The sequence below is a fragment of the Carettochelys insculpta genome, chromosome 8 (assembly GCF_033958435.1).
Source record: "Carettochelys insculpta isolate YL-2023 chromosome 8, ASM3395843v1, whole genome shotgun sequence".
NCBI lineage: Eukaryota > Metazoa > Chordata > Testudines > Carettochelyidae > Carettochelys > Carettochelys insculpta.
Window position 1 is genome coordinate 1,607,031 of NC_134144.1, and position 21,792 is coordinate 1,628,822.

Sequence of the window (21,792 nt, forward strand, 5' to 3'; positions counted from 1 at the left end):
TCCCACACGGGCCAGGCTGCAGCTGCAGCACTGGGGCCAAGTGCGGTGCCGTGCCTCGGGAAAGCCAGGCAGATCGCAGAGCACTCTGAGCAAGGCAGACGAGAGGAGGGCTGGGGAGGGAAGGTTAGCGGGCTGGGCGGGGATAGCCGTCAGGCAAGGCAACGTTTGGCCGCCTGAGAACAGTGCGTAAAGGGCTGTTGCCTGGTCAGAGAACCTGCCTGTTATCTAGGGATGGGGGTCAGAGGATCTCCACGGCCCCTGGAGGCAGAACAGACTAGGGAGGGTTTCTGCCCTGGGCATCTCAGCTCTGGAGCCGTGTCCAGGGATCGCCAAATGCCTGGCACTGCAGGTTTCAGGACAGCTGGGACAGCTGCCTGGGCGGGTCTTGGAGGTTCAGTGCAGGGGCTGGACTGAGTGGCCTTTGCCAGTCCTGTCCAGCCACGCTCTGCTCTGAGCCCACCGGCTGTCAGAGAACTGCCCCCACTGTCCTGCTGGGTGCGGTAGGCCCTGGGCTCTGGCTCCCCATCAGTCCGGTTCCCTTTGCAGGGTGATGTGGGGCCCCAAGGATTCCCTGGAACTCCCGGTGAACCTGGTGCTAAGGGGCAGAAGGTGAGTCCCTGGCCGCAGGCTGTGTGGCAGTGTGGAGGGAGTTGGGGAAGAAGGGCCGGCTGGCTCTCTGGCTGCCAGCATGGTGTCCTTGGGAGCACCCGGCTTTGTTCGGCTGACGTGCAGCTGCGTGGCAAGATCTGTCATCCCTTCTGTGTGCCTAGGGCGAGCCTGGCGTCGGCATGAGAGGTCCCCCTGGCCTGCCTGGACCACCTGGGATGCCAGGCGTCTCTTCCTCGCAGGACAGGCTGGTACGTTCCTAGGGCTGTGACTTACCTGCTGGCTGGGTCCCCGGCCAGCGTGCGCTGCCTGGTGCTGTGGGCTGCCAACTCAGGGCTGTGTTTCCCTTCCAGACGTTCATCGACATGGAGGGCTCGGGCTTTGCCAGCGATCCCGAGAGCTTGCGGGTGAGTGGAGACGCGCTGGGCGGGCAGTGGCTATGGTGGGTTAGGGCTTTGCTTGGTTGGCTGTGTGCCCAGGGACTCCTGGCCCGGCTGGCACACAGGGATGGCACCACAGGTGTGTGACGTGCTTCTGTGTCACCAACCATCCTTTGCTGTGTGTTCCAGGGGCCCCGAGGCCCGCCTGGGCCACCCGGCCCTCCTGGGGTGCCCGGCCTGCCCGGAGAGCCAGGAAGATTTGGGGTGAACAGCACTGACTTGCCAGGACCGCCCGGTCTCCCCGGCCTGCCCGGCAGAGATGGCGCCCCCGGAGCCCAGGGCCCCCCGGTAAGTGTGGAGGGGGCATGTGCTGGGTGCTCCAGGGCTGATCCTGGTGAGTGCCGGCGTTAGGGGCAGTGACCAAGCAGGGCCCTCGGGTGCTGTGGCCCTGGGTTGTGGGGAGACCCAGCCATACCCACATGGTCTCTGTGCAGGCTGGCACATGGCGGGTGGGATCCCGGCGGGGTGAGGGCCTAGACTGGACACGTGCCAGGCAGGGGTGCCAGCAGGGAGGAAATCCCGGCGGGGCGAGGGCCTGGGTCGGGTGCACAGCAGGTGGGGATCCAGGTGGGGGTGTGGTGGGCGGATGGGGATTCCGGCGGGGAAGAGGCTGGGCCGGGCAGGGATCCCAGCTGGGAGGGAATCCTGGTGGGACGAGGGCCTGGGCTGGGTTCACGGCAGGTGGGCGGACGGGGATCCCCGCGGGGTGAGGGGCTGGGCTGGGCACACAGCAGGTGGGGATCTGGGTGGGGGTGTGGCGGGGTGAGTGTCTGGCATCCCATGACCAGGGAGCCTGATCGATAGTGGCCCTGGGGGCCAGCCTGCAGCACAGTGGCCAGTTCTCACTGGGAGCAGGTGGGCCTTGTCCTCTGGCAGCCGAAGAGTTAATGCGATCCGGCAGCCCGAGGAGGGTGGCGGTTGCAGGGGGACTGACTGACGCTCTTACTTTGCAGGGGTCTCCAGGGCCTCCCGGAAGGAGCGGGGTGGTCGGCCAGCCTGGGCTTCCAGGAGAGCGGGTACGAGCCCCCTCGGTGTGGGCAGGGCTAGAACCTCCTTCTGGGCAGGAGCTGGCTGGCTGGCTGGCTGGGGCCAGCCCGAGCCTGGGGGTAGCAGGGCCCAGCCTGCAGGCAGGACGAGCACCCCTGCGCCTGGGGACGGGACAAGCGTGTGCAGGCTGGGGGTGCACAGCGCCCAGCACCGAGGCACTGGGGCGAGCCTGGCCCAAGCCGCGTCAGTGACACAGGGCTGTAGGAGCTTGCCCAGGCCTGGCGTTTTGCTGAGTGCGTTGGCCGTGTGGAGGCGCAGCTATATGGGGCTGGAAGTAAGGTAGCCCAGGCCCCCTGCAGATGGTGCCAGCCCAGCCCAGCCCAGCAATGGCCATGGCTGGTGGCCACCAACTTGGGCGCCATTGGTCCAAGCAGGCCGCCTTGTCCCTGCTCTCCACGTGCAGTCCTGGGCAGTTCCACCTTCCCCAGGCGCGGCGCAGCCAGCACAGCCGCGGGAGCCGAACACCACGTGGGCAGGCGGCCGCTGTGCGCCCCAGCTGCAGTCCTTCCGAGCGCACCGCAGCGTGGCTGTCCAAGCCGCAGCCTGTGCACGCGCCTCACGCCCTGCAGGCCCCTACCTGCTCCTCCTGCGCCCCATGCCAGGACCGAGCCCCCCCAGCGACCTGCAGCCGGGCCCAGCTTAGTGGGATCGCTCCTTTGAGTGGGGAAGGGGGCAGCTCTTGCAGCTGTCCTGGGTGGCTCTTCGTGGGGCTGCAGACATGTGCTGGCTCTGTAGCTGAGGCCGTGTGGTTACGCTGCATCCCCAGCTCTGCGAGAAGGGAGCAGGTAGCTGCAGGGTACTCGGTGCCCCCAGCTCTCCGCTGGTGCTGCTGGCTGGGCAGCTCTCCCTCTGTCCTGGGAGCAGCCCTGCAGCGTGTTGGCTGACAACCTTCCTTCTCTTGTTCCAGGGGGACCCCGGCGCCCTCGGCCCCCCCGGGACCCCTGGACCCAAGGTAAGTAACACTTGCCCACCTTGGGATTGCTGTCTGGCTCTGGGATTTTGCACTGTGGGCAGCTGCAGAACCCGGACCCAGGTTGCGCTGGGGCCAGGCAGGGAGGGATCTGTCTGCCCTCGTTGGGTCACAGGCTGTCGGTGCAAGGCTGCCGCTCCACCCAGCGCCCAGCCAGGGCATGGGGAGGAGCGCTGATGCCCATGGTGTGCACGCCTGGGCGTGCAGCTAAGTCCAGGAAGAGAATGGGGAAGCGTGACACGTGAGCGCCACCTCCCGGGGCAGCAGGGCACCGCCAGCTCTGTCACTGCATCGGTTTGTGGCGCTCATCAGGAGCCAGCGTGCTCCACCTTCCCGCCTGGGGATGGGCCCTGCTGCTGGCGAGGCTGGCTGCACGGCTTGGAGCGTGGCGAGGGCAGCAGGTGGGAGGGGCCGGCCAAGAGGGTACAAGGGTGGGCTGGAGCTCAGCAAGGTGGCAGGTCTCGCTGCCGGCGTGGCTGGGGGTTGCTTGAGCGCTCAGCGTGGTCAGTGCCGCAGGCCGTGCCCGGAGCCCCCAGGGCAGCCACTGCAGTTTTCAGCATGGGAAAGGCTGCTCCTGGTGGCAGCGGGAGCTCGCTGGGACTCACTCGCACCAGGACCATCGGGTGCTGCCAGACGGGGCCCTGGAACCTGCGGGCGGCCTGGGGCAGAGCCGCCAAGAGGGCACTGGCCGGCTGACTTGGAACGGCGGCGTTCCCGGGCCGGGGCGTTTGCGTTGGGAGTGAATCCGAAGGACCAGGACCTGCCAGTGAGACCGCTCACTCGTGGCCAGGGCAGCGGCTCTCCGTCCCCTGCTGGGTTACGTGGTCGCTCCTGGGGGCGCGTATGGCTGAGGTCATGTCTGTTACCTCCCCCGTCGCTGGGCTGGTCCTGAGGGGCTGCAGGCGTCAGCCAGACGCTGCCCAAGGCCTGCGAGTGCCTGAGGGCTTAGCGGAGTCGGGGCCTGCGTCCCAGCTGCTGGGAGTGGGGGAGATGCGGCTCTCTGCACGGCGGGCACGAGGCCTGGGCGCTGCGCCAGGCATTGGGGGGCTCGGGAGGCTCTGGTGTACTCCCCTGGCCTGGCTGCCGCATGGGAGAGCCGCAGTGATGACGCCAGCCTGGGCAGGGGCCGGCTCGGGTCCCGGCTCGGTGCTGGTTCCCGTGGGGATGCAAGTGCTCCTGCCGTGTGCCGAGCCTGTCTCCCATCGAGGGGCTGTGGGACGTCTGCTCTGCCAGCAGAGCTCCTCAGGGCCTGGCTCCTGCCCTCGCTCACTCTTCTGCCTCCCCTCTCACAGAGCAGACTGCCTCCTCTCCCCCACACCTGCTCGGGCTGCTTGCTCGCTCCTCTGCCCCGCCCCCGCCCGGCGGAGAGACCTGGGCACAGGTAGAGGCGCCCGTGCGCAGACAGCGTGGCTTGGACAGCGGAGAGTCCCGCACAGCCAGGTGCCCTGCGGGGTTCTGCATGTCGAGGATCAGGGCAAATCCGCACTCTGAGCATGCGTGTGTGGGAGGCTGCTGCCCCAGCCAGGCCTGGGGTGGGAGCGCCTCTGACCAGTGGTGCGGTGAGGGCTCTTGGAACGGTTTTCCCTCACGCGGGGGACAGGTGGAAGTGGCGGGTGGTGTCTGGCGCATGTCGCTCCCGTCGGGTGGCGGCGCCGGAATGCACTAGTGAAACGCTGAGGCAGAGCCAGTCAGAGAAGCGTGCGCCCCCCTGCCGGGTTAACGGCACGTCGCCCTAGTGCTCCGGAAGGAGAGTGCACAGTCAGTGGCCGCCGGACAGCACGAGAACTGGTCTTGTGGGGGTGCTCGACAAAGCAGTGCACGACTCCCGGCCAGCGTTGCTGCTTCGCTTTGCTCAGCGTCTGTCTCACCCTTACCGTGGGGCGGGCTAGCCAGCCTGCAGTGTCCTGCAAAGTCGGATGCCCCGGGCAGCGCCCCAGCCTGGCTGTGCCGAGCCGGGAGGAGTGCATGCAGTGGGCTGGACTGAGCGGGGGCCCGGTGCGGGGGCCCGGTGTTTGCAAAGCGGGAGCTCTGCGTGTCGCTTGCGGAGGGCTGTGGGCAGTTCCCTGGCTTTCCGGGGCGTGCGTGTGGCCGGCTTTGTGCAGCATTTCCCACGGAGCGGAGAGTTCTCATGCACACGCACATCCATCCTGGGGCGGCTCACTGGGCTTGCAATGGGGGCACGGGGCCGGCAGTTCCTGACCAGCAGAGACCAGGTGCCCCACAGAGTTGCAAGGCTGCAGGACCTGCCCTTGCCTTCCAGCCTCTTGGAAGGGGGGTGCATAGGCTGTCCTGGGCCTGGCCAGGTATGGACTTGGCTCACGCGCTGCCTGGCTGGTTTGCTGCTCAGTCTGGGCCAAGGCTGTGCTTTGTGGGGAGGGGTGCTCCCCTGGGCTCCCAGGTGTGTGTATCCGGAGCACTCCTCCGCTAGCCTGGCTGTGTGATGGGTGCCTTTTGTTCCACTTGCAGGGCAGTAAGGGGGAGATGGGGCTGGCTGGACCCCCAGGGGAATCAGGGCTGGCTGGCCTTCCCGGACCCATGGGACCACGAGGACCACCAGGCCCCGCTGGACCTCCTGGGCCTGGCTACGAGCTTGGATTTGTAAGTACAAGCTTCGCTTGTAAGGCGTCCTGTGGGTTGCGCTGCTCATGTGCGCTGGGTCTGTGCTCATCCCATGGGGAGCATGTTTTCTGCCCTCACTGGTGCCTGTATCGAACCCTGCTGGGAACCCAGCTCTGGCCTGCCGGCCAGGCACCTTCGTGGGCTGACTCGAGCGCCCGGCCCTCCTGCCCTAAGACCCTCGCCCAGTGCCTTTGAGCTGGCAGGCCCCGCAGCTGTCTGAGGGGGCAGAGCTGGGTCCCGCCTGCCCTCAGGGGGAGGGGAGGAGCCGTTCCGTGGGGGTCTGGCTGTGGACAGCAAGGCCCCGTGGCGGTTTGGCTGTCGGGGCGGGGGGGGGGGCCGTTCCGTGGGGGTCTGGCTGTGGACAGCGAGGCCCCGTGGCGGTTTGGCTGTCGGGGGGGGGGGGGCCGTTCCGTGGGGGTCTGGCTGTGGACAGCGAGGCCCCGTGGCGGTTTGGCTGTCGGAGCTCAGAGGCCTGGCCAGCAGGTTGGGTATGCGCAGAGCAGGCTCAGCTGACAGCCGGGCCTTGGGCTCCTGGCTGCCCTGCTCTGGTGGGCCTTTCTCTGCTGCTGGTCTGCTCTGGCTCCTGCCTCGGCGCGTGCAGGGCGTGAGCCGGGGTCGCTGCTCACCACGGTGTGTCCCCCCGCAGGGCGACATGGAAGGCTCCGGTGTGCCGTTCCTTTCTGCCGTTCCTGGAGAGCGCGGGCCTGAGGGGCCGCAGGTGAGGCCAAGCGCGCCCGGGGGAACCCTGGCTGTCCCACCCACAGCGTTCTGCCTCCCAGCGCTGCCCTGGTGCTGAGCAAGGCAACTAACATGCGCTGCCCAAGTCCACACGCTTCATGCCTGCGGCTGCCAGCCCCATTGCACGGCCGCCGCAGCCGCCTGGCTGGGCAGCCCCCACGCGGACCCCAGCAGGCCGCCGGAGGCCTGGGGCAGGGCGGGGGTTCTGGAAGAGCCGTCTCTGGCAGTGGGGCTGGCGTGTGTCACCCTGCAGTGGAATCGGCAAACCCCGAGGGGCTCAGCGGGCTGGGGGCTTGGGAGGGGACCTGGGCTCGTTTGTCCCGTTTGCCTGATGCCCGTCATGTGTTCCCTCTTCGTACAGGGGCCACCCGGACTCCCTGGACTCAAGGTCAGGAGCCATTGGGAATCTGGTCGTACCCTCTGCCCTACTCGGACTGGGGCTGTTCTGCCCCAGCCAAGCACTGCCCTGGGAAGGGGCTGGTCCCCCAGCAGCACTCTTCTTGGGGTGGGGGGATTTCCCCCACTAGCCTGCCTTCCCGTGTTTCTGGTCTGTTGTCCCCTGTGAGCAGAGGAGGTGGGAACGGCGCAGGCAGAGTACCAGAGGGACAGCGGAGAACAGCAGGCACGAGTTAGATGGCTCTGCGGTGACACAGAGCCCTGAGCAGTAGCCTTTCTGCGTGGTCGTTCTGGCCAGCACCTGCCTGCTCCGTTCTGAGCACCGACCGGCCCGCAGAGCGTCGTGCATGGGCTGCGGCTGAGCTGTTTGCTGGCCGAGCAGTCGCTCTGCAAGGGAGACACTGGGGAGAGGGATCCTGGCCCTGCTGAAGCGGAGGGAGTTTAGCCATTGAATTCCCTGGAGCCAGGCTGGCCGACTGGGACTTCTCCTTAGCATTTATTATGTCTCCGCCTCAGAGCGGAGCTGTGTCTGCTGAGACATCCCCTCCCAGTGAGGAGCTGCTTCTGTGGGTTCAAACCCCGCCCCAACCCCTCTCCACGAGCCTGATGGCCTGGGCTGCGGCAGGTCGAGGATTCGCCACCTGACTGCCCTCTGTGCCTTGGACCGTCTTGGACAGAGCTGGGGAGCCAGGGCAAGGACACACGGAGCTGTCGGCCCCGAGCCTTGGGGGTGGTCCCGGAAACGTGCGTCGCCAGCGTGCGTTTTCCATGCCCTGCACTCTCTGGCCTGATACGCTGCTCTTTGCCTTGCAGGGGGACGCTGGCAGCCCTGGCCTGCCGGGCTTGCCTGGAGAAAAGGTAGGATGAGTTGCAGCTGGAGGGTGGTGGGCTCTCCCTGGAGCGCAGTGGGGGTGTTGGGCAGTGCCGTGCTTCGGGGCGAGGCTGGGGGGGTTGTGCTTTGTAGAGTCTGTAGGCCAGAGACCCTACGTTCGGAGAAACGACCTGCTGCCAGCAGGCGCTGCTGAGCATTCAGACATGCGAGCGCCTGGTGCCATCCCCCTCTTCGCTCACCAGGTGCACCGCGTACGCTGGCTCTGTTACTTGCGGTGGAAACCGCAGGCTGACAGCTGGCTGTGGAGCGTGATGAGCCAGGCAGAACGTATGTGCTGGCTGGGCGGTGGTACTAGCACGCCTCCCACCCTGAGCTGAGACTTGGACGTGCGCCTGCCGGGGCGGTGCTAGGGCGACGGCCTCTCGAGGTACCTGAGAGCAGAGACAGGAGGCAGGCCACCGCCGCTAGAAGTGGAGAAGCTGGTGCTGCCTTGCTTACAAGGGCAGTGGGATGTGGGGATCTGTGGCTAGTGCAGCCACAGGCCTCGTCCTTACACGGGAAGGAAGAACATCGGAACAGCCAGGCTGGCTCAGAGCCAAGGTCCCTCCATCCCAGCGGCCTGTCCCCTGACAGCGGCCAGTGCCGGGTGCCCCCGGGGGAGAGAACCGAGCAGGGCATCACCGAGTGATCCCACCCGTTGTCCGTTCCCAGCTCGTGGCACACACGGGCGAGGGACTCCCTCCCTGCCCAGCCTGGCTCGTAGCCGTCAATGGGCCTGTCGCCCAGGAATTGATCTCACTCTGCCTTGAACCCTGTCCCAGCCCTTGGCCGCAGGCTGTGTTTGGTGAAGAGGGTCAGCCAGGCTGACTGACTGTTAGCAGTGCACAGGTCACAGGGGCACTAGCACGTCTGCCTGTGAGCAGGGAAAGCTCGTGTGCCAGGAGCACAAGGAGCTTGTGCGTTCTGTTCCCTGCGCTTTGCCGCACTGCCCTGTGCTGTGCGCCTCCTCGGCATCCTTTACCCTTTCGCCCTCCTGTCCTTGGGGCCACGGGGGTGCTGGGCCCTCGCCTGGGAATTCATTTGTCGTCACTGGAGGAGTCTGGATATTCCCTGGCCGGGAAGGCGCGTACTTGGTGAGCTAATACCTGGGGCATTGCTGTTCTGCACACGCCAGGCCTACCTTGGGTCATTCCACTGGCTGGGGTCCTGCTCCTTCTGTGAGCCAGGGACCCGGCCCTCACTCCTCCAAGTGGCAGCCTCTGCAGCTCCTTCATATGGCTCTACAGCCCTCAGATCGGCTGCTCCCTGCAGCCTTTCCCCAGATTGCTTGCCGCCTGCCTGGTCGCTCTGGGCCTCTTGGAGGGCTTCTCTAGCATCCCTACTCTGTGTAGGCTCCTGAGGCAGCTGCAGGGGACTCGGTCTGGTGCACCCTGTCAAGCCACTGCGGAGAATTGTCCCGATGGTCACTGAAAATAAGAGACGATGCAGCCGTCACATGAGGCAGCCAACAACATCCTGCTCTGGGGAGGAGGAACCGCCGGGCCTTCGGTGCTGTCGGACATCTGTGGGCCAAGACGTCGGCCGGCTGCCTGTGCCCTCTGGCTGCAATAGGAGCCGCTTGCTTTGGCCTCAGCAAAGCGACCGGGTGGAGGATCTGTGGGCTAGGTGTTCTGTCTGCTGGGGGGCCCCAGAGCTGCAGTGCCTGATATCACTGAATGGGCACCCAAATTCCTGGCCGTGTGCGGCTGACACTCAACTCGTCCTGTTCCCTGCACCCTTCAGCGCACAGCCAAAATCAGGCGGCACAAATTGGCTGAGTCTCATCGCCCCCCAGCACCCGAAGCAGGGCTGGGAAAGGGAAGAGCCCCCCTTCTCCGGGCGTGGTTTAGATCCCCGGCAGATGTGCCAAGTCCTTCTCTCCAGAGCCTATCAGTGTCGCACTCGCTCCCCAGGAGTCTTCTGAGGGTGGTGCCTCCAGCAGAGCCGAGATACGTGTGCCGCCAGGAGCCTTGGTGCATGCCTGGCCAGCGGCTGTGGTGTGCGGCAAATCCATCCGGAGGTGGAAACGTCAGTCCCACGCTGAGGCTCAGCCGCCTCGTCCTGGCTCTCCGCCGCAGTTCGACTGAGCGCGACGTGGGCAAGACATCACAAAGGTTCCAACAGGCAGGACTGGGCTGACGTTGTTCTCACCGCTGGGTGTGCGGAACGTGTCCTGTGTGAAGAGTGCAGATAATGAAAACGGGGGGCCGCCCCGACTGCCCCCCTCCTGTGCCCCTCTCTGCGTGGAGGGCTGCCCCCGGCGCTGCACAGCTTAGAGCTCTGACTGGCTGTGCTCCAAACTACGCTCCTCTGACTGAGCCGGTAGCGACGTGCAGGGGGAGCCCAATGTTTCGAGTGCCTCACTCAGTCGTCAGGCGGATGTGCAAAAGTGGGGCCCTGTGATGCAGAACCCACCCAAACCCGCGCGGGGCCCCAGAGCCAGCTTGTGCTGGGGTCTTTGGGAAGCTGGGTGGGGCCCTGTGGCATCTGGACTCTGGAGCTGTTTGTGTGAGTTGCATCCTCCAGGAGCCGATCTCAGTGTGCTGCCCTTGTGTTTCAGGGGGCCTCAGGTGCTCCAGGCGTGGATGGGCGTCCGGGACTGGAAGGTTTCCCGGGACCTCAGGTAAGCGTCCGGGTTCTGCCCCGGGTGTGGGCTCGGAGTCCTCTGTGATCTGCCACAGTGCGGCGTGGGCGGGTGGGGGGCTCGTGGCCGGGGGTAGGCTGTCCCGTGCCCTGCACCTGAAGTGCTCGCTCAGACCGATGGAACCCATGCACGGTGCACGTCCCAGCAGCACTGCTCCACGCTTTGCTCTGGGGTTGGGCCAGGCTTCCTCCCCAGGCCCGCCTGCCCTGTGTGCAGGGCTGTGCTGGCAGGACAGAAAGAAAGAGACTCCCGCTCGGAGCTAATGGGGTATCTGCTGTTCTGGAGCTGGGCCGGCCCAAGGGGCGTTCTCAGCAGCAGGCTACAGCTCCCGGTAGCCCCTGGAGACCATCTCGGCCCCTTTGGTCGCCTCGTCGGCTCAGCTCCTCCATCGCTGGTTCCGTCACGCAGCTTCCCTCGCCACAGCCACTAATGGGGAGCCCTGCTCACCAGAGGAGACATCCTGGGGCATCCTCGGGCCAGCTCCTGCCGTCCGTCCCTGGCCGTGCCCTCAGCAGCAGGGCTGGGCAGTCTGCGAAGTGAGCCTCAGTCTCTTGTAGGTGCAGAGCCTGCCTTGTCTGCCAGGCGGCTCCTGGCTCTGGGGCTGCCATGGGGGGAGAGCGTTGGGTGTGCCGCTCTGGCCTGGGTGCAAGTGGGCTGCTCTTACCTCACCTCTCTTTGCAGGGACCCAAGGGCGACAAGGGCAGCCAGGGGGAGAAGGTGAGTGCTGCGCTGGGGACAGGGAGCCCGCAGGCAAGCACACAGAGCCCCCTCTCCCAGCCCTGGGGCTGTGCTCAGGCGTGGTCGCTGGCTGGTTCCGAGCGGCGTCCTGTGGCCGTGTGGCTGGCTGGCTCCCTTCCCTCCATGCCGGCCTGGCCGAGGGCTGCTCTGAACACGGGGGAGGGAGCCACGCTCTGCAGAGCTCTGTCTCGACACCCAGCCGCTTGGGCGCTGGCAGGGGGATGGGATCAGGGTGGGCTCCGTTGTGTGGGGCCCTGGGGAGAGTCTGAGCGGAGGTGAGCCCAGTGGGAGGAAGCCTGCACTGAACTCTCTTTGTCAGGGTGAGCGCGGCCAAGACGGAGTGGGCTCCCCAGGCCTGCCCGGGCTCCCGGGACCCCCGGGGCAGGTCATCTATGCATTGGGCGAAGAGGTAAGGGCGCGTCTCCCCTTTGCCCAGCCTCTTCCCTCTCGCCAGGCGCAGCCGCAGCCGCAGCCGCAGCCGCTGCCGCGTCTCAGCTCCCTCAGCTTTGGCACCAGGCTGCAGAGCAGCTCTGCTGTGTTACTGCAGCCAGGACCCGGCGTCCCATGCCCAGTGCCCAGCTCAGGCGCGCTTCGGCCTGGGCCGAGGCGCCTGATTAACTTGGAGTAAAAGCCCTGAAGCCACAATGCTGGTGGCGGTGCCCTGCGACCCCAGGGCCTGGGCCACAGCCCACTGAGGTTAGTCGCCTGACACTGGCGGGCTTTGTGTCAGCCCCTGGTGCAGCGGTAGCTGAGCGCTGGGCAGCGCCGGGGGGGCGGTGGTGTGCTGCGGCGGTAGCTGAGCGCTGGGCAGCGCCGGGGGGGCGGTGGTGCGCTGCGGCGGTAGCTGAGCGCCGGGGGCGGTGGTGTGCTGCGGCAGTAGCTGAGCGCTGGGCAGCGCCGGGGGGGCGGTGGTGCGCTGCGGCGGTAGCTGGGCGGCGGTGCGGGGCGCCGCTGGGCGCGGCGGTGCGCTGTGGCAGTAGCTGAGCGCTGGGCAGCGCCGGGGGGGTGGTGGTGCGCTGCGGCGGTAGCTGGGCGGCGCGCTGTGGCAGTAGCTGAGCGCTGGGTAGCGCCGGGGGGGTGGTGGTGCGCTGTGGCAGTAGCTGAGCGCTGGGCAGCGCCGGGGGGGTGGTGGTGCGCTGCGGCGGTAGCTGGGCGGCGCGCTGTGGCAGTAGCTGAGCGCTGGGCAGCGCCGGGGGGGTGGTGGTGCGCTGCGGCGCTGGGCGCGGCGGTGCGCTGTGGCAGTAGCTGAGCGCTGGGCAGCGCCGGGGGGGTGGTGGTGCGCTGCGGCGCTGGGCGCGGCGGTGCGCTGTGGCAGTAGCTGAGCGCTGGGCAGCGCCGGGGGGGTGGTGGTGCGGTGCGGCGCTGGGCGCGGCGGTGCGCTGTGGCAGTAGCTGAGCGCTGGGCAGCGCCGGGGGGGCGGTGGTGCGGTGCGGCGCTGGGCGGGGCGGTGCGCTGTGGCAGTAGCTGAGCGCTGGGCGGCAACGCAGCGCAGGCCTGCGGGTTGAAGTGCATCTGTTCCTTTTCAGAGAGCGTTAGCTGCTGTGCCAGGCCCTGAGGTACGTAGCCCCAGGCGGCCCCTGCCCTGCACCGATGGCTTTAAACCGGTCTCTGTGCCAGAGAGGAGAGTTGACAGTCTGTCTCTTTCCCCAGGGCAGGCAAGGCCATGCTGGCTTCCCGGTGAGTAGCCCGAAGTCTCAGCAAGCCAGGAGAGCGGGGAAGCTGCCCAGGCCTTGTGTGGAGCAGCTCTGCACTGGTGGGAGCCGGAACCAACCTCCCAACCAGATACCCTGGCCCCAGGGCCCAGAGCCAAGTGTGGAGTTTCTGTCTAGTTCAGATCCCCAGCTGGTGTAAATCTAGTTTTCACTAGCTGGGAATCCGGCCCCCACACCGTCTGCGGTGGGGCAGGGTAGGCCTGTGGGGAGCCCTCTCCTGATACTGGCCAGAGCTGAGCTTCGTTTCAGTTCTCCCGTTTCCAGGAGATGTTGGACTTTTCAAACTACTTGGTAGGGTCCCGTCCCTTCCCCTCGTACTGCGGCACTGCTGGCCGGGCTCACGGTGCGACAGGGTCTGTCTGGGACTGCACCTCTTGTTGTTTTGGCAAGCGTGCCGGTTACACCAGCTGTGCAAGGCCACCTGGACCTGCGAGAGTGCCACGCGGGGCCTGTCTTTGCCCAGCCCAGGCAGTGCCAACTCCTCCCTGCCAAAGCAACTGGGCTGCTTGCAAAGCAAGCTGCGAACGTCTTCCATGGGCCTGAGCTGTCACAGGCCCCGGGAAGGAGCCTCCCAGCCTGCCCCACCTTTGGGGATCCGCCATCCTGAAATCCGGGAGAGTTCTGCATTGCTACACCGTCTCCATGGCTGTTCCTGCCTGCTCCTCTTTCAGGGCCCAGTGGGACCGAAAGGAAACCCAGGCAACCCAGGCTTCCCAGGTGCTCCAGGGCCAAAGGTAGGACGGCACGTCTGTTTGTCTGTCTGCCCTGCTCACGGTGTGATTCTGAGTTGTGGCGGCGACGGGTTCCCTGAGCCTGCGAAGCTCCTGCTCTCTGGTTCTCAGCCCCACTGATGGGCTCCCGGTGCCCAGCAGAAGAGACCAGATGCAATCCTGCTCGGCTTGGTTGCAGACTGCGCTCGGGGCGGGGGGTAGGAGGGGGAGAAATTCACCTGAGGCCACCGCTGCTCTGAGAGGGGTCGCCAGAGCCAGCCGCGCTCCTTCCAGTGCATGCACCATGGAGTCCTGTGGCCGCACCCTCTGCCTGGGAGCGGAGAAAGAGAAATGCAAGGTGTGAAGTCACCACCCGGCTGCTCCCGTCCACCCACCCGTCCCACTGCTGCAGGAGAGCTCCAGGCTGCCTGTTGTGCGTCCTGCCGGGCTCAGAGCGCTGCTGCCGGCTGGCTCGGCCCCTGAGGCTGACATTGAAGCCAAGCAAACTGGGCTTTGCAGTGCTGGCATGCCGAACAGGGCTCCCCAGGGGAGCAGAGGGGTGCGTGGCACGGGTGGGACCACTGAAGGGCATTGTGTCCCGCTCTGGGGCCCACGGTTCAGGAAGGGAGTTGAGGAACTGGAGGGCGGTCAGAGCAGAGCCACTGCCTTAGAGCAAAACCAGCAGAGTCCGGCGCACCTTGCTGGCAAACCGACTGAGTTGGGCTTACGCTGTTGTGGCTTTACTCCAGGAGCTCGGGGTTTATCTCCCGGAGGGGGTTGGGGGGACCAGACACGAGAACAATGTGCCATAATCCAGCAGAGGCAGGTATCACGTGGTCCAGTGACTGGCAGTCAAAGCCAGACACATTCAGGCTGGAAATGAGGGAGTGGTAAATGTTTAACCCTGACAGCCGTGAATGCTCTGAGCTGCTTGCCCCAGCGTGGTTCACGACCCCCAGCTGGCATGGGAGGGCGGCAGCTCTCTGGCTGGGCTGGTGCAGGCGCTCAGACTGGAGAGGCACAGTGGTCCTCCCTGGCCTTGGAGCGCTGAGGCACACCCTTGTGCCGTTAGGTTTCCTTAGCCCCGGGCTCTAGCAGCGACAGATAACTGCGAAGTGAGCTGTGTTCTGCCCCACTTGGAGCCCAGCGAGCTGGCGGAGAAGCAAAGGACGGGTGCAGGTCGCCGTCGGTTTGTCAGCCGTCCCTCCGTGGGGCATGGTCTGCTCTGGGCTGACCAGCAGGGCAGCGTGCCCGTCACAGCCTCGCCCTCCCTGGCTGGCAGTTGTGTTGGCTGTTGGAGGTGCTCTAGGCATCTGGGCCAGGCTGGGCTGTCTCTCTCCTGATGCCTGCTCGTTTTCCCCTCTGCTGTCCCCAGGGCGAGAAAGGAGAGCCTGGAACGATCCTCAGCCCCGATGGGATGCTCAGCTTGGCCGGACCCAAAGGAGACAAGGTCACGCAGCGACTTGGGCCGCCTGGCGTGGGATGATCACTGCGCCTCGGGAGGGCTGTGCTGGGCCAGGCTGCTGCTCCTCAGGCCCGTGGCTCTGCCTCTGTGGGGCGGGGGCTACGCTGAGCAGCTGTGGGTGCAGCGAGGCCCAGGCCAGCCAGGAGGGTTGGGGTTGCAACCACTGGCCTGCGTTGTTCTGCCCCTGTGCCCACTTCATCCACCCCCACCTCACTCTGAGACTTGGCCAGGGCACCCAACTGGCCCTACCTCTGCTGGGCCGACCCCTCTGTCCGCCCCCACCTCGGTACGCGCCTCGGCGAGGACACCTAACCGGCCCTACCGCTGCCGGGCCGACCCCTCCGTCCGCCCCCATCTCGTTCCACACCTCGGCCAGGGCACCCAACCGGCCCTACCGCTGCCGGGCCGACCCCTCCGTCCGCCCCCATCTCGTTCCACACCTCGGCCAGGGCACCCAACCGGCCCTACCGCTGCCGGGCCGACCCCTCCGTCCGCCCCCACCTCGTTCCACACCTCGGCCAGGGCACCCAACCGGCCCTACCGCTGCCGGGCCGACCCCTCCGTCCGCCCCCATCTCGTTCCACACCTCGGCCAGGGCACCCAACCGGCTCTACCGCTGCCGGGCCGACCCCTCCGTCCGCCCCCACCTCGTTCTGTGCCTTGGCGAGGACACCCAACCGGCCCTACTGCTGCCGGGCCGACCCCTCCGTCCGCCCCCACCTCGTTCCGCACCTCGGTCAGGGCACCCAACCGGCCCTACTGCTGCCGGGCCGACCCCTCCGTCCGCCCCCACCTCGTTCCGCACCTCGGCCAGGGCACCCAACCGGCCCTACCGCTGCCGGGCCGACCCCTCCGTCCGCCCCCACCTCGTTCTGCGCCTCGGCGAGGACACCCAACCGGCCCTACCGCTGCCGGGCCGACCCCTCCGTCCGCCCCCACCTCGTTCCACACCTCGGCCAGGGCACCCAACCGGCCCTACCGCTGCCGGGCCGACCCCTCCGTCCGCCCCCACCTCGTTCTGCGCCTCGGCGAGGACACCCAACCGGCCCTACCGCTGCCGGGCCGACCCCTCCGTCCGCCCCCACCTCGTTCCACACCTCGGCCAGGGCACCCAACCGGCCCTACCGCTGCCGGGCCAACCCCTCCGTCCGCCCCCATCTCGTTCCGCACCTCGGTCAGGGCACCCAACCGGCCCTACCGCTGCCGGGCCGACCCCTCCGTCCACCCCCATCTCGTTTCGCACCTCAATCAGGGCACCCAACCAGTCCTACCTCTGCCGGGCTGACCCTGTGGGAGCCAGGAGCATCTAAGCTGGTTTGTGGGTAGGGAGGTTGCAGGGAGTCAACGCGGGCAAGGTTCCCCAAATGTCCCAGGGTGGCTGGGACTGTCGGTGCGCCCTGGGAGGGGCCGCTGCCACTCACCTGCTCATTAGGCAGCGAGTGGGCTGTGCTCAGCACGGGGACCCCATGGCTGGCACAGCCTGCTACACCCGCCTTCCCTGGCATAGACCGGGCAGCAGCACCCCTGGCTGTGCAGTGACGTGCTCGGGGATGATGGAGATGTGGCCCAAACAGGGTGGGAGGCAGGGTCACATGGATGTGAAGGTCTAATCCTTTCCCTGTTCTTTGCCCACAGGGTGAGCTGGGGCCGGTGGGACCCGTGGGCCCGGCAGTAAGTTGGCACCTGCATTTTCTAGCATTCTGTCAGCAAAGGGGGCTCCTTACGCATTGTGTGGGCAGTGGACGGCCTCCTGCTGCCCGCTCAGAGCTGTGGGGCGGTACCGGAGCTGGACCAAGTGCTAGATGGGGCAGTGTGGCCTGCAGCCCTGGGGTCCGTGGCCCACTGCTGAGCAATGCCCACGACTCGTCTGTGCTGCGGGAGCAGCTGAACCTCTAACCCAGCACACGCGTCCGGCAGCATCCGTAATCCAGCCTGGCAACCGCTCGTCATGGCTGTGGCTAAGTTTCCCGTGGTCCTGCAAGGTGTTTCCAGCCCCAGCCCTGGCTCTCTGCGCTGTTATGTAGCTGTAATGCACCCTCAGTATCTTCCCAGAGCCCAGTGAGCAGCGCAAGTGCAGGAAACGAGCTAGACACCACTGACTCCTGCGGCCTGGCACTGCTCAGGCCCCGAGGTGGGAACGACTAGGAATGGCGCCCCAGGGAGGAGCTCAGCCGATGAAACGAGTGGGCAGCGGGCGACAGACGAGAGGAAATGCAGTGTCTCACTCTGCCCAGGCAGCCGGGGGGCTCTGCGTCCGGGGGTGTTCTGAAGGCTGAAGTATAGCTAGAAGTCCAGGGCTGAGTCAGCTGCGCCGTCCCCCCATTGCTGCAGGTGCGCCCTCTGAGCGGGTCTCCCTTCCTGCTTTCCCTGCAGGGCCTCCCTGGACGACTGGGACAGAAGGGGGACATTGGCCTTCCTGGCAGGCCGGTAAGAACCACCTCTCGCCCGTGTGTCCCGGGGTGAGCCAGGCCTGCGCCCCTTTCCCTAGCCAGCGCTGCACCCAGGGCCTCTCTGGAGCAGGGCCTGGAGACGTCCCCAGGCTGCCGCCAGCCGGGAACACTGCACGGCTCAGTGCAGTTGGAGATGTCTTGCTGGGCTCGTGTTTCCCGCGGTGTTCACAAGCAAGTGGAGCCACCGCGAGCCTGGGCTGCACTAAGGGGCGAGTGCCTCTGCATTAGGCCCTGCTGTGGCTGCGGCCAGCCCGTGTCCAGCTCTGGGGCCTGCGGTTCTGGAAGGGAGCTGTAGATCGGAGGCGGCCCTGAGGAGCCACCAGGAGGATTAAAGCGCAAAGAGGAGGTGCAGGGGTGACTTGGCCGCGTCCAGGAAGTTGCTGCCTGGGGCTGGCAGAGAAGGCCTCTCACACTGCCATGGAGGGAGGCTGAGGCAGGTGCGGAGTGGGGAGAGGGTGTAAATTTTCAACAGTTTAGTGTGATGGGGTGGACTAAGCCCTGACGGAGCAGACGAGCTCCTCCAGGGAGGATAGAGCGGCTGTCTCAGTGACAGCCACTCAGGGCCAATATAAAAGAAGCCACTGAGCAGTTCCCTACTGGAGCTCGACCTAGGTGGATGCTGATGCTGGTGCTGCCTGGGAACCCAACCATGCTGGACAGCCTGAGTGAGTGCTGAGCTTTGAGCTGGACAGAGCCCAGGCCTGGTAGCTGGAGAGTGGCCACAGACTTGCTAAAGGAGTTGACGGTGCTCTGGGCAGGGTGCATTGGCTCCCACCCTCAGGACTGCACGGGGTGCCCTCGGCTGCAGAGGCACGCTGGAGAGCACGCCGACCCTGTTAGAGCAGAATTAGCCTTGGGAACAATTCACCCTGGGGCACGGCACATTAACAGGAGCACCGTGAGCAGCACACCAGGAGTCATTCTTCCGCTCTACTCTGCGCTGGTTAGGCCACATCTGGAGTGCTGTGTCCAGCTCTGGGCACCGCAGTTCAAGGAAGATGTGGAGAAATGGAGAAGGTCCAGAGGAGAGCAACAAGAATGATTAACGGTGTAGAGAACACGAGCTGTGAGGGAAGACGAAGAACTGGGCTTGGTTAGTGTGGAAAGGGGAAGGCTGAGAGGGGACATGATAGCAGGTTTCAAGTGCCTCAAAGAGGGTTACAAGGAGGAGGGAGAAGAATTGTTCTCCTGGGCCTCTGAGGGCCGGACAAGGAGCAATGGGCTTAGGCTGCAGCCAGGGAGGTTTATGTTGGACATTAGGAAGATTCCTACGTGTCAGGGTGTTCAGACGCTGGGATAAGCTGCCGAGGGAGGTGGTGGGATCTCCATCACCGGAGATGTTTAAGAGCAGGTTAGACAGACACCTATCGGGGATGGTCTAGGTGGCACCTGGCCCTGCCATTGGGGCAGGGGACTGGACTCGATGGCCTCTCGAGGTCCCTTCCCGTTCTAGGACTGGACAGCGGGATCACCATCCCTGCCCGTTTGTAGCTCTGCGTCGGCTGCTTGGGCACAGCTCTGCTGCAGGAATTGGAGGTGGGGTCTGGCGCAGGAGTCACCGCGCTGGGCTGCAGAGTGTGGGGCTTGCAGACAGCTGATTGGTCAGGTGCTCGCGCCCCCCGGCCAGTGCATTCTCCCATCTGCGTGTGGGAGAGCGGTGTGCTGCAGGACGGCCCCCTCGGGTGCGGCACTGTCCGGCTCAGGTGTGCGCGCGGGGCCACCGCTGCTGTGCGTTCCTGCCCTCGGACCCCTGAGTTGCTTTGTCTGTCCGCAGGGTCGTCCCGGCATGAACGGGCTGAAGGGTGAGATGGGCGACTCCGGAGGGCCAGGTGTGCAGGTGAGACCCCCGGGCCGAGGCCACGGTGGGGCGCAGCAGCTGGCTTGGGCGGCGGCCTGTCATGCACAGGGAGCCCAGCGCGGCAGCGCCGAGGCAGTAGGCGGGGAGGGCTGGGCCGGAGGTGGGAGAAGGGCTGGATGCTGGCAGGAGCAGCCGTGTGCCCCAACCCCACAGCCAGCCAGCAGCTGCATAGTGAGGGTCTGTGGCTGGTGACAAGCCCTGGATGTGGGCAGCCAGGCACCACAGAGGGCTGGGCTGGGCTGGGCTGTGGGCATAGGAGCATGCTTGTGCCCAGGTTGCTGGCATGGAGCTCCGTGGTCAAGGGGACAGGCCGGAGGCAGTGGCTGGGCGTGCCCCAGCCTAGCTACTGCTCTGCAGGCTCCAGCCTTTGCTTCTCCCTGCTCTGCTCCTTGGCTCCAGCCTCGGCCTCGCTGGCTGCCCTGTTTGCACGTGTTTGCTCTGCTGCCCCCGCCCGCGCCGTGAGGGGAGGGGGTGCTGCGACCAGGAGTCGGTGCTGGCGTTGGTGGGCTCGGGGCTGTGGGGAGCTGACCCCGCTCAGCCCCTGGGGAAAGCAGGCGCCAGCCCGGAGCTGCTGCCATGGAGGTGGGCGTCTGCATGCGGCAGTGCTGGGCAGAGGCCCACGGAGGAGTCTTGGTTAATCTGTGCAGCAGAGCAAGCGCGGGCCGGTCCCCTGAAACGCAGGGTGGGGGGGGTTCTCTTTTCTCGGCAGGGCCCCCCTGGTCCCCCCGGGCCTCCCGGTGCCCCCGGCAGCGCAGCATCCATCTACGACAATAACGTAAGTGGCTCCTTGCCGCCGTCGCGCAGCCAGACCAGGCGCACCAGCCCGCGGTTCGCAGCCCCCTTCGCTGGGCACAGGGGCCGTTGCGCCGGCAAGGCCTGTCCCAGAGCGCTGGGCAGTGCGCTTGGCGCTCCCGAAGGGCGAGCGGCACGTGGAGGTGCTCCACCCCTGCTGGGTCAGCCACCCTGTCCGGGGCGGCCAGCCGGAGAAGCAGCCCCTCTCCCACGGCCCCGGGCAGATGGTGCGCAGCCGGCTGCCCATGGTGTGTTCTGCAGCCGGTGCCCCCGTCACTACTCTGCCTTGCCAACTCCTGGTAAACCCACCTGCAACCCAGGGCTGGCCAGGCCCCACCCACCCCTCTCCAGCAAGCCGGGCAGGAACGCGGAGCCTGCGACCCCGTGACTGGCTGAGCAAAGCCTTCCCCATGCCGGGCATCTGCCATTGGTTCAGCCTGACAGGCGCCGGCTGGCCGAGCCAATACCCGCCTGCTCCGAATCCCAGCAGCGAAGTCTAGGTTCTGCCCCCGACGTCACCGGGCCCGTGTGCGACGGTGCACGTGGCCTTCCACCTGCCCCGGGCTGGACCGCTCGTGGTGCGGCCTGTCTGCGTTGGGAGACCCAGCAGCACCAGTGAGCTCTGCTTGCTGGCAGGGCGAGTCCCAGCCACAGGGAGGTTCTGTGCAGCACAGGACATAGGGTCCACCAGCGTCAGCGGGAGCCGTGGCTGTACCACAGGCCAGGCCCTGGAGCAGCGGTGCAGAGCGCCAGACGAAAGCGCTGCTCTTTGTCGTTTCAGGCCTTCAGTGAGTTGGGCCCACCCGGCCCTCCAGGACTGCCGGGTAAGACGGCGCTCACGCTGGGGCCTTGTGCATCTCAGTGGGAGTCTGAGCTTTGCCAACGAGCCTTTTGCACGTGGCTTGGGAGGCCGAGGGGGGCTTTAGAGAGCCCCAGGCAGGGGACACGGGCCAGGGCGGGGTTTGTAAGGCCTGGATAGCCTGGTCCGGGTTCTCCAGTGCTGGGGCGACAGGACTTCCCAGCAGGGTTGGCAGCAGCGCTGCGCCTCCTTGCTGTGTTGGGCTGTGCTGCGCCCTTTGCTGTGTGGCTGGGCAGGAAACAGGCTAGTCCCGCTGACGGGCAGATCAGTCGCTCGCGGGAATCGCAATTCCCCCCAAAAGCGTCGGCCTCTCGGTGATGGAACTCCGATGATCTGGGCTGGAAGCTGGCGTGGGGGAGAGTCCCGGTGCCCTTTGTGTGTGCTGGGGCTGCTGAGCAGCTGGCGCTTGCCATGGCAAGCGGACGCTCTCTGCAGAAGCCATCAGGGCACTGGGAAGCCGCCAGGGGAACCAGCTGGGTGGAAAGCTTGTCCCAAGCTGTGCCTCCTGAGCAGCCCTTGCCTATGGCCTCTTCTCCCGGCGGAGCCAGACTAGCGCTGCTGGGTAAGCTCCTGTCCCAGCCGCCTTTCCTCCCTGCTCAGCACCGTGCTAGGCACCTGCTCTCTCCAGCTGCTGGCTCGCAGGGCAGGGCAGGGCAGGGCAGGGCAGGCTGCTGCCACTAGCTGCTGCTCAGGGTCGGGAGATGCCCACCTCCTGCGCTCGCACTTGGACTCCATGCGCCAGTGTCTCTGGCTGCCGGGGAGCTGCCGGTGCAGCCTGCTCTGGAGCTCAGGTCGGGACCCTTCTGTTCTCCTGCCCACTGCCGGCCAGCAGCTGTGTGCAGTGTGGTACCTGCAGTTCCCAGCCGAGCGGCACCAC

General features: G+C 66.5%; 1 protein-coding gene across 3 annotated transcripts in view; it reads left to right on the plus strand.

The window, feature by feature from the left end:
• The window catches only part of COL18A1 (collagen type XVIII alpha 1 chain), a 136,842-nt gene that overhangs the window by 106,969 nt on the left and 8,081 nt on the right, over window positions 1–21,792 (plus strand). For all 3 annotated transcript variants that reach the window (XM_075001984.1, XM_075001981.1, XM_075001982.1), the window contains 22 exons: window positions 547–609; window positions 771–857; window positions 960–1,013; window positions 1,176–1,334; window positions 2,000–2,062; window positions 3,001–3,045; window positions 5,530–5,661; window positions 6,329–6,400; window positions 6,782–6,808; window positions 7,630–7,674; window positions 10,248–10,310; window positions 11,013–11,048; window positions 11,389–11,478; window positions 12,596–12,625; window positions 12,720–12,746; window positions 13,453–13,515; window positions 14,867–14,941; window positions 16,592–16,627; window positions 17,330–17,383; window positions 19,181–19,243; window positions 19,974–20,039; window positions 20,838–20,880. In XM_075001984.1, the coding sequence (XP_074858085.1) occupies window positions 547–609; window positions 771–857; window positions 960–1,013; window positions 1,176–1,334; window positions 2,000–2,062; window positions 3,001–3,045; window positions 5,530–5,661; window positions 6,329–6,400; window positions 6,782–6,808; window positions 7,630–7,674; window positions 10,248–10,310; window positions 11,013–11,048; window positions 11,389–11,478; window positions 12,596–12,625; window positions 12,720–12,746; window positions 13,453–13,515; window positions 14,867–14,941; window positions 16,592–16,627; window positions 17,330–17,383; window positions 19,181–19,243; window positions 19,974–20,039; window positions 20,838–20,880 (1,393 nt within the window). The remainder of the gene's footprint in view (window positions 1–546; window positions 610–770; window positions 858–959; window positions 1,014–1,175; window positions 1,335–1,999; window positions 2,063–3,000; window positions 3,046–5,529; window positions 5,662–6,328; window positions 6,401–6,781; window positions 6,809–7,629; window positions 7,675–10,247; window positions 10,311–11,012; window positions 11,049–11,388; window positions 11,479–12,595; window positions 12,626–12,719; window positions 12,747–13,452; window positions 13,516–14,866; window positions 14,942–16,591; window positions 16,628–17,329; window positions 17,384–19,180; window positions 19,244–19,973; window positions 20,040–20,837; window positions 20,881–21,792) is intronic.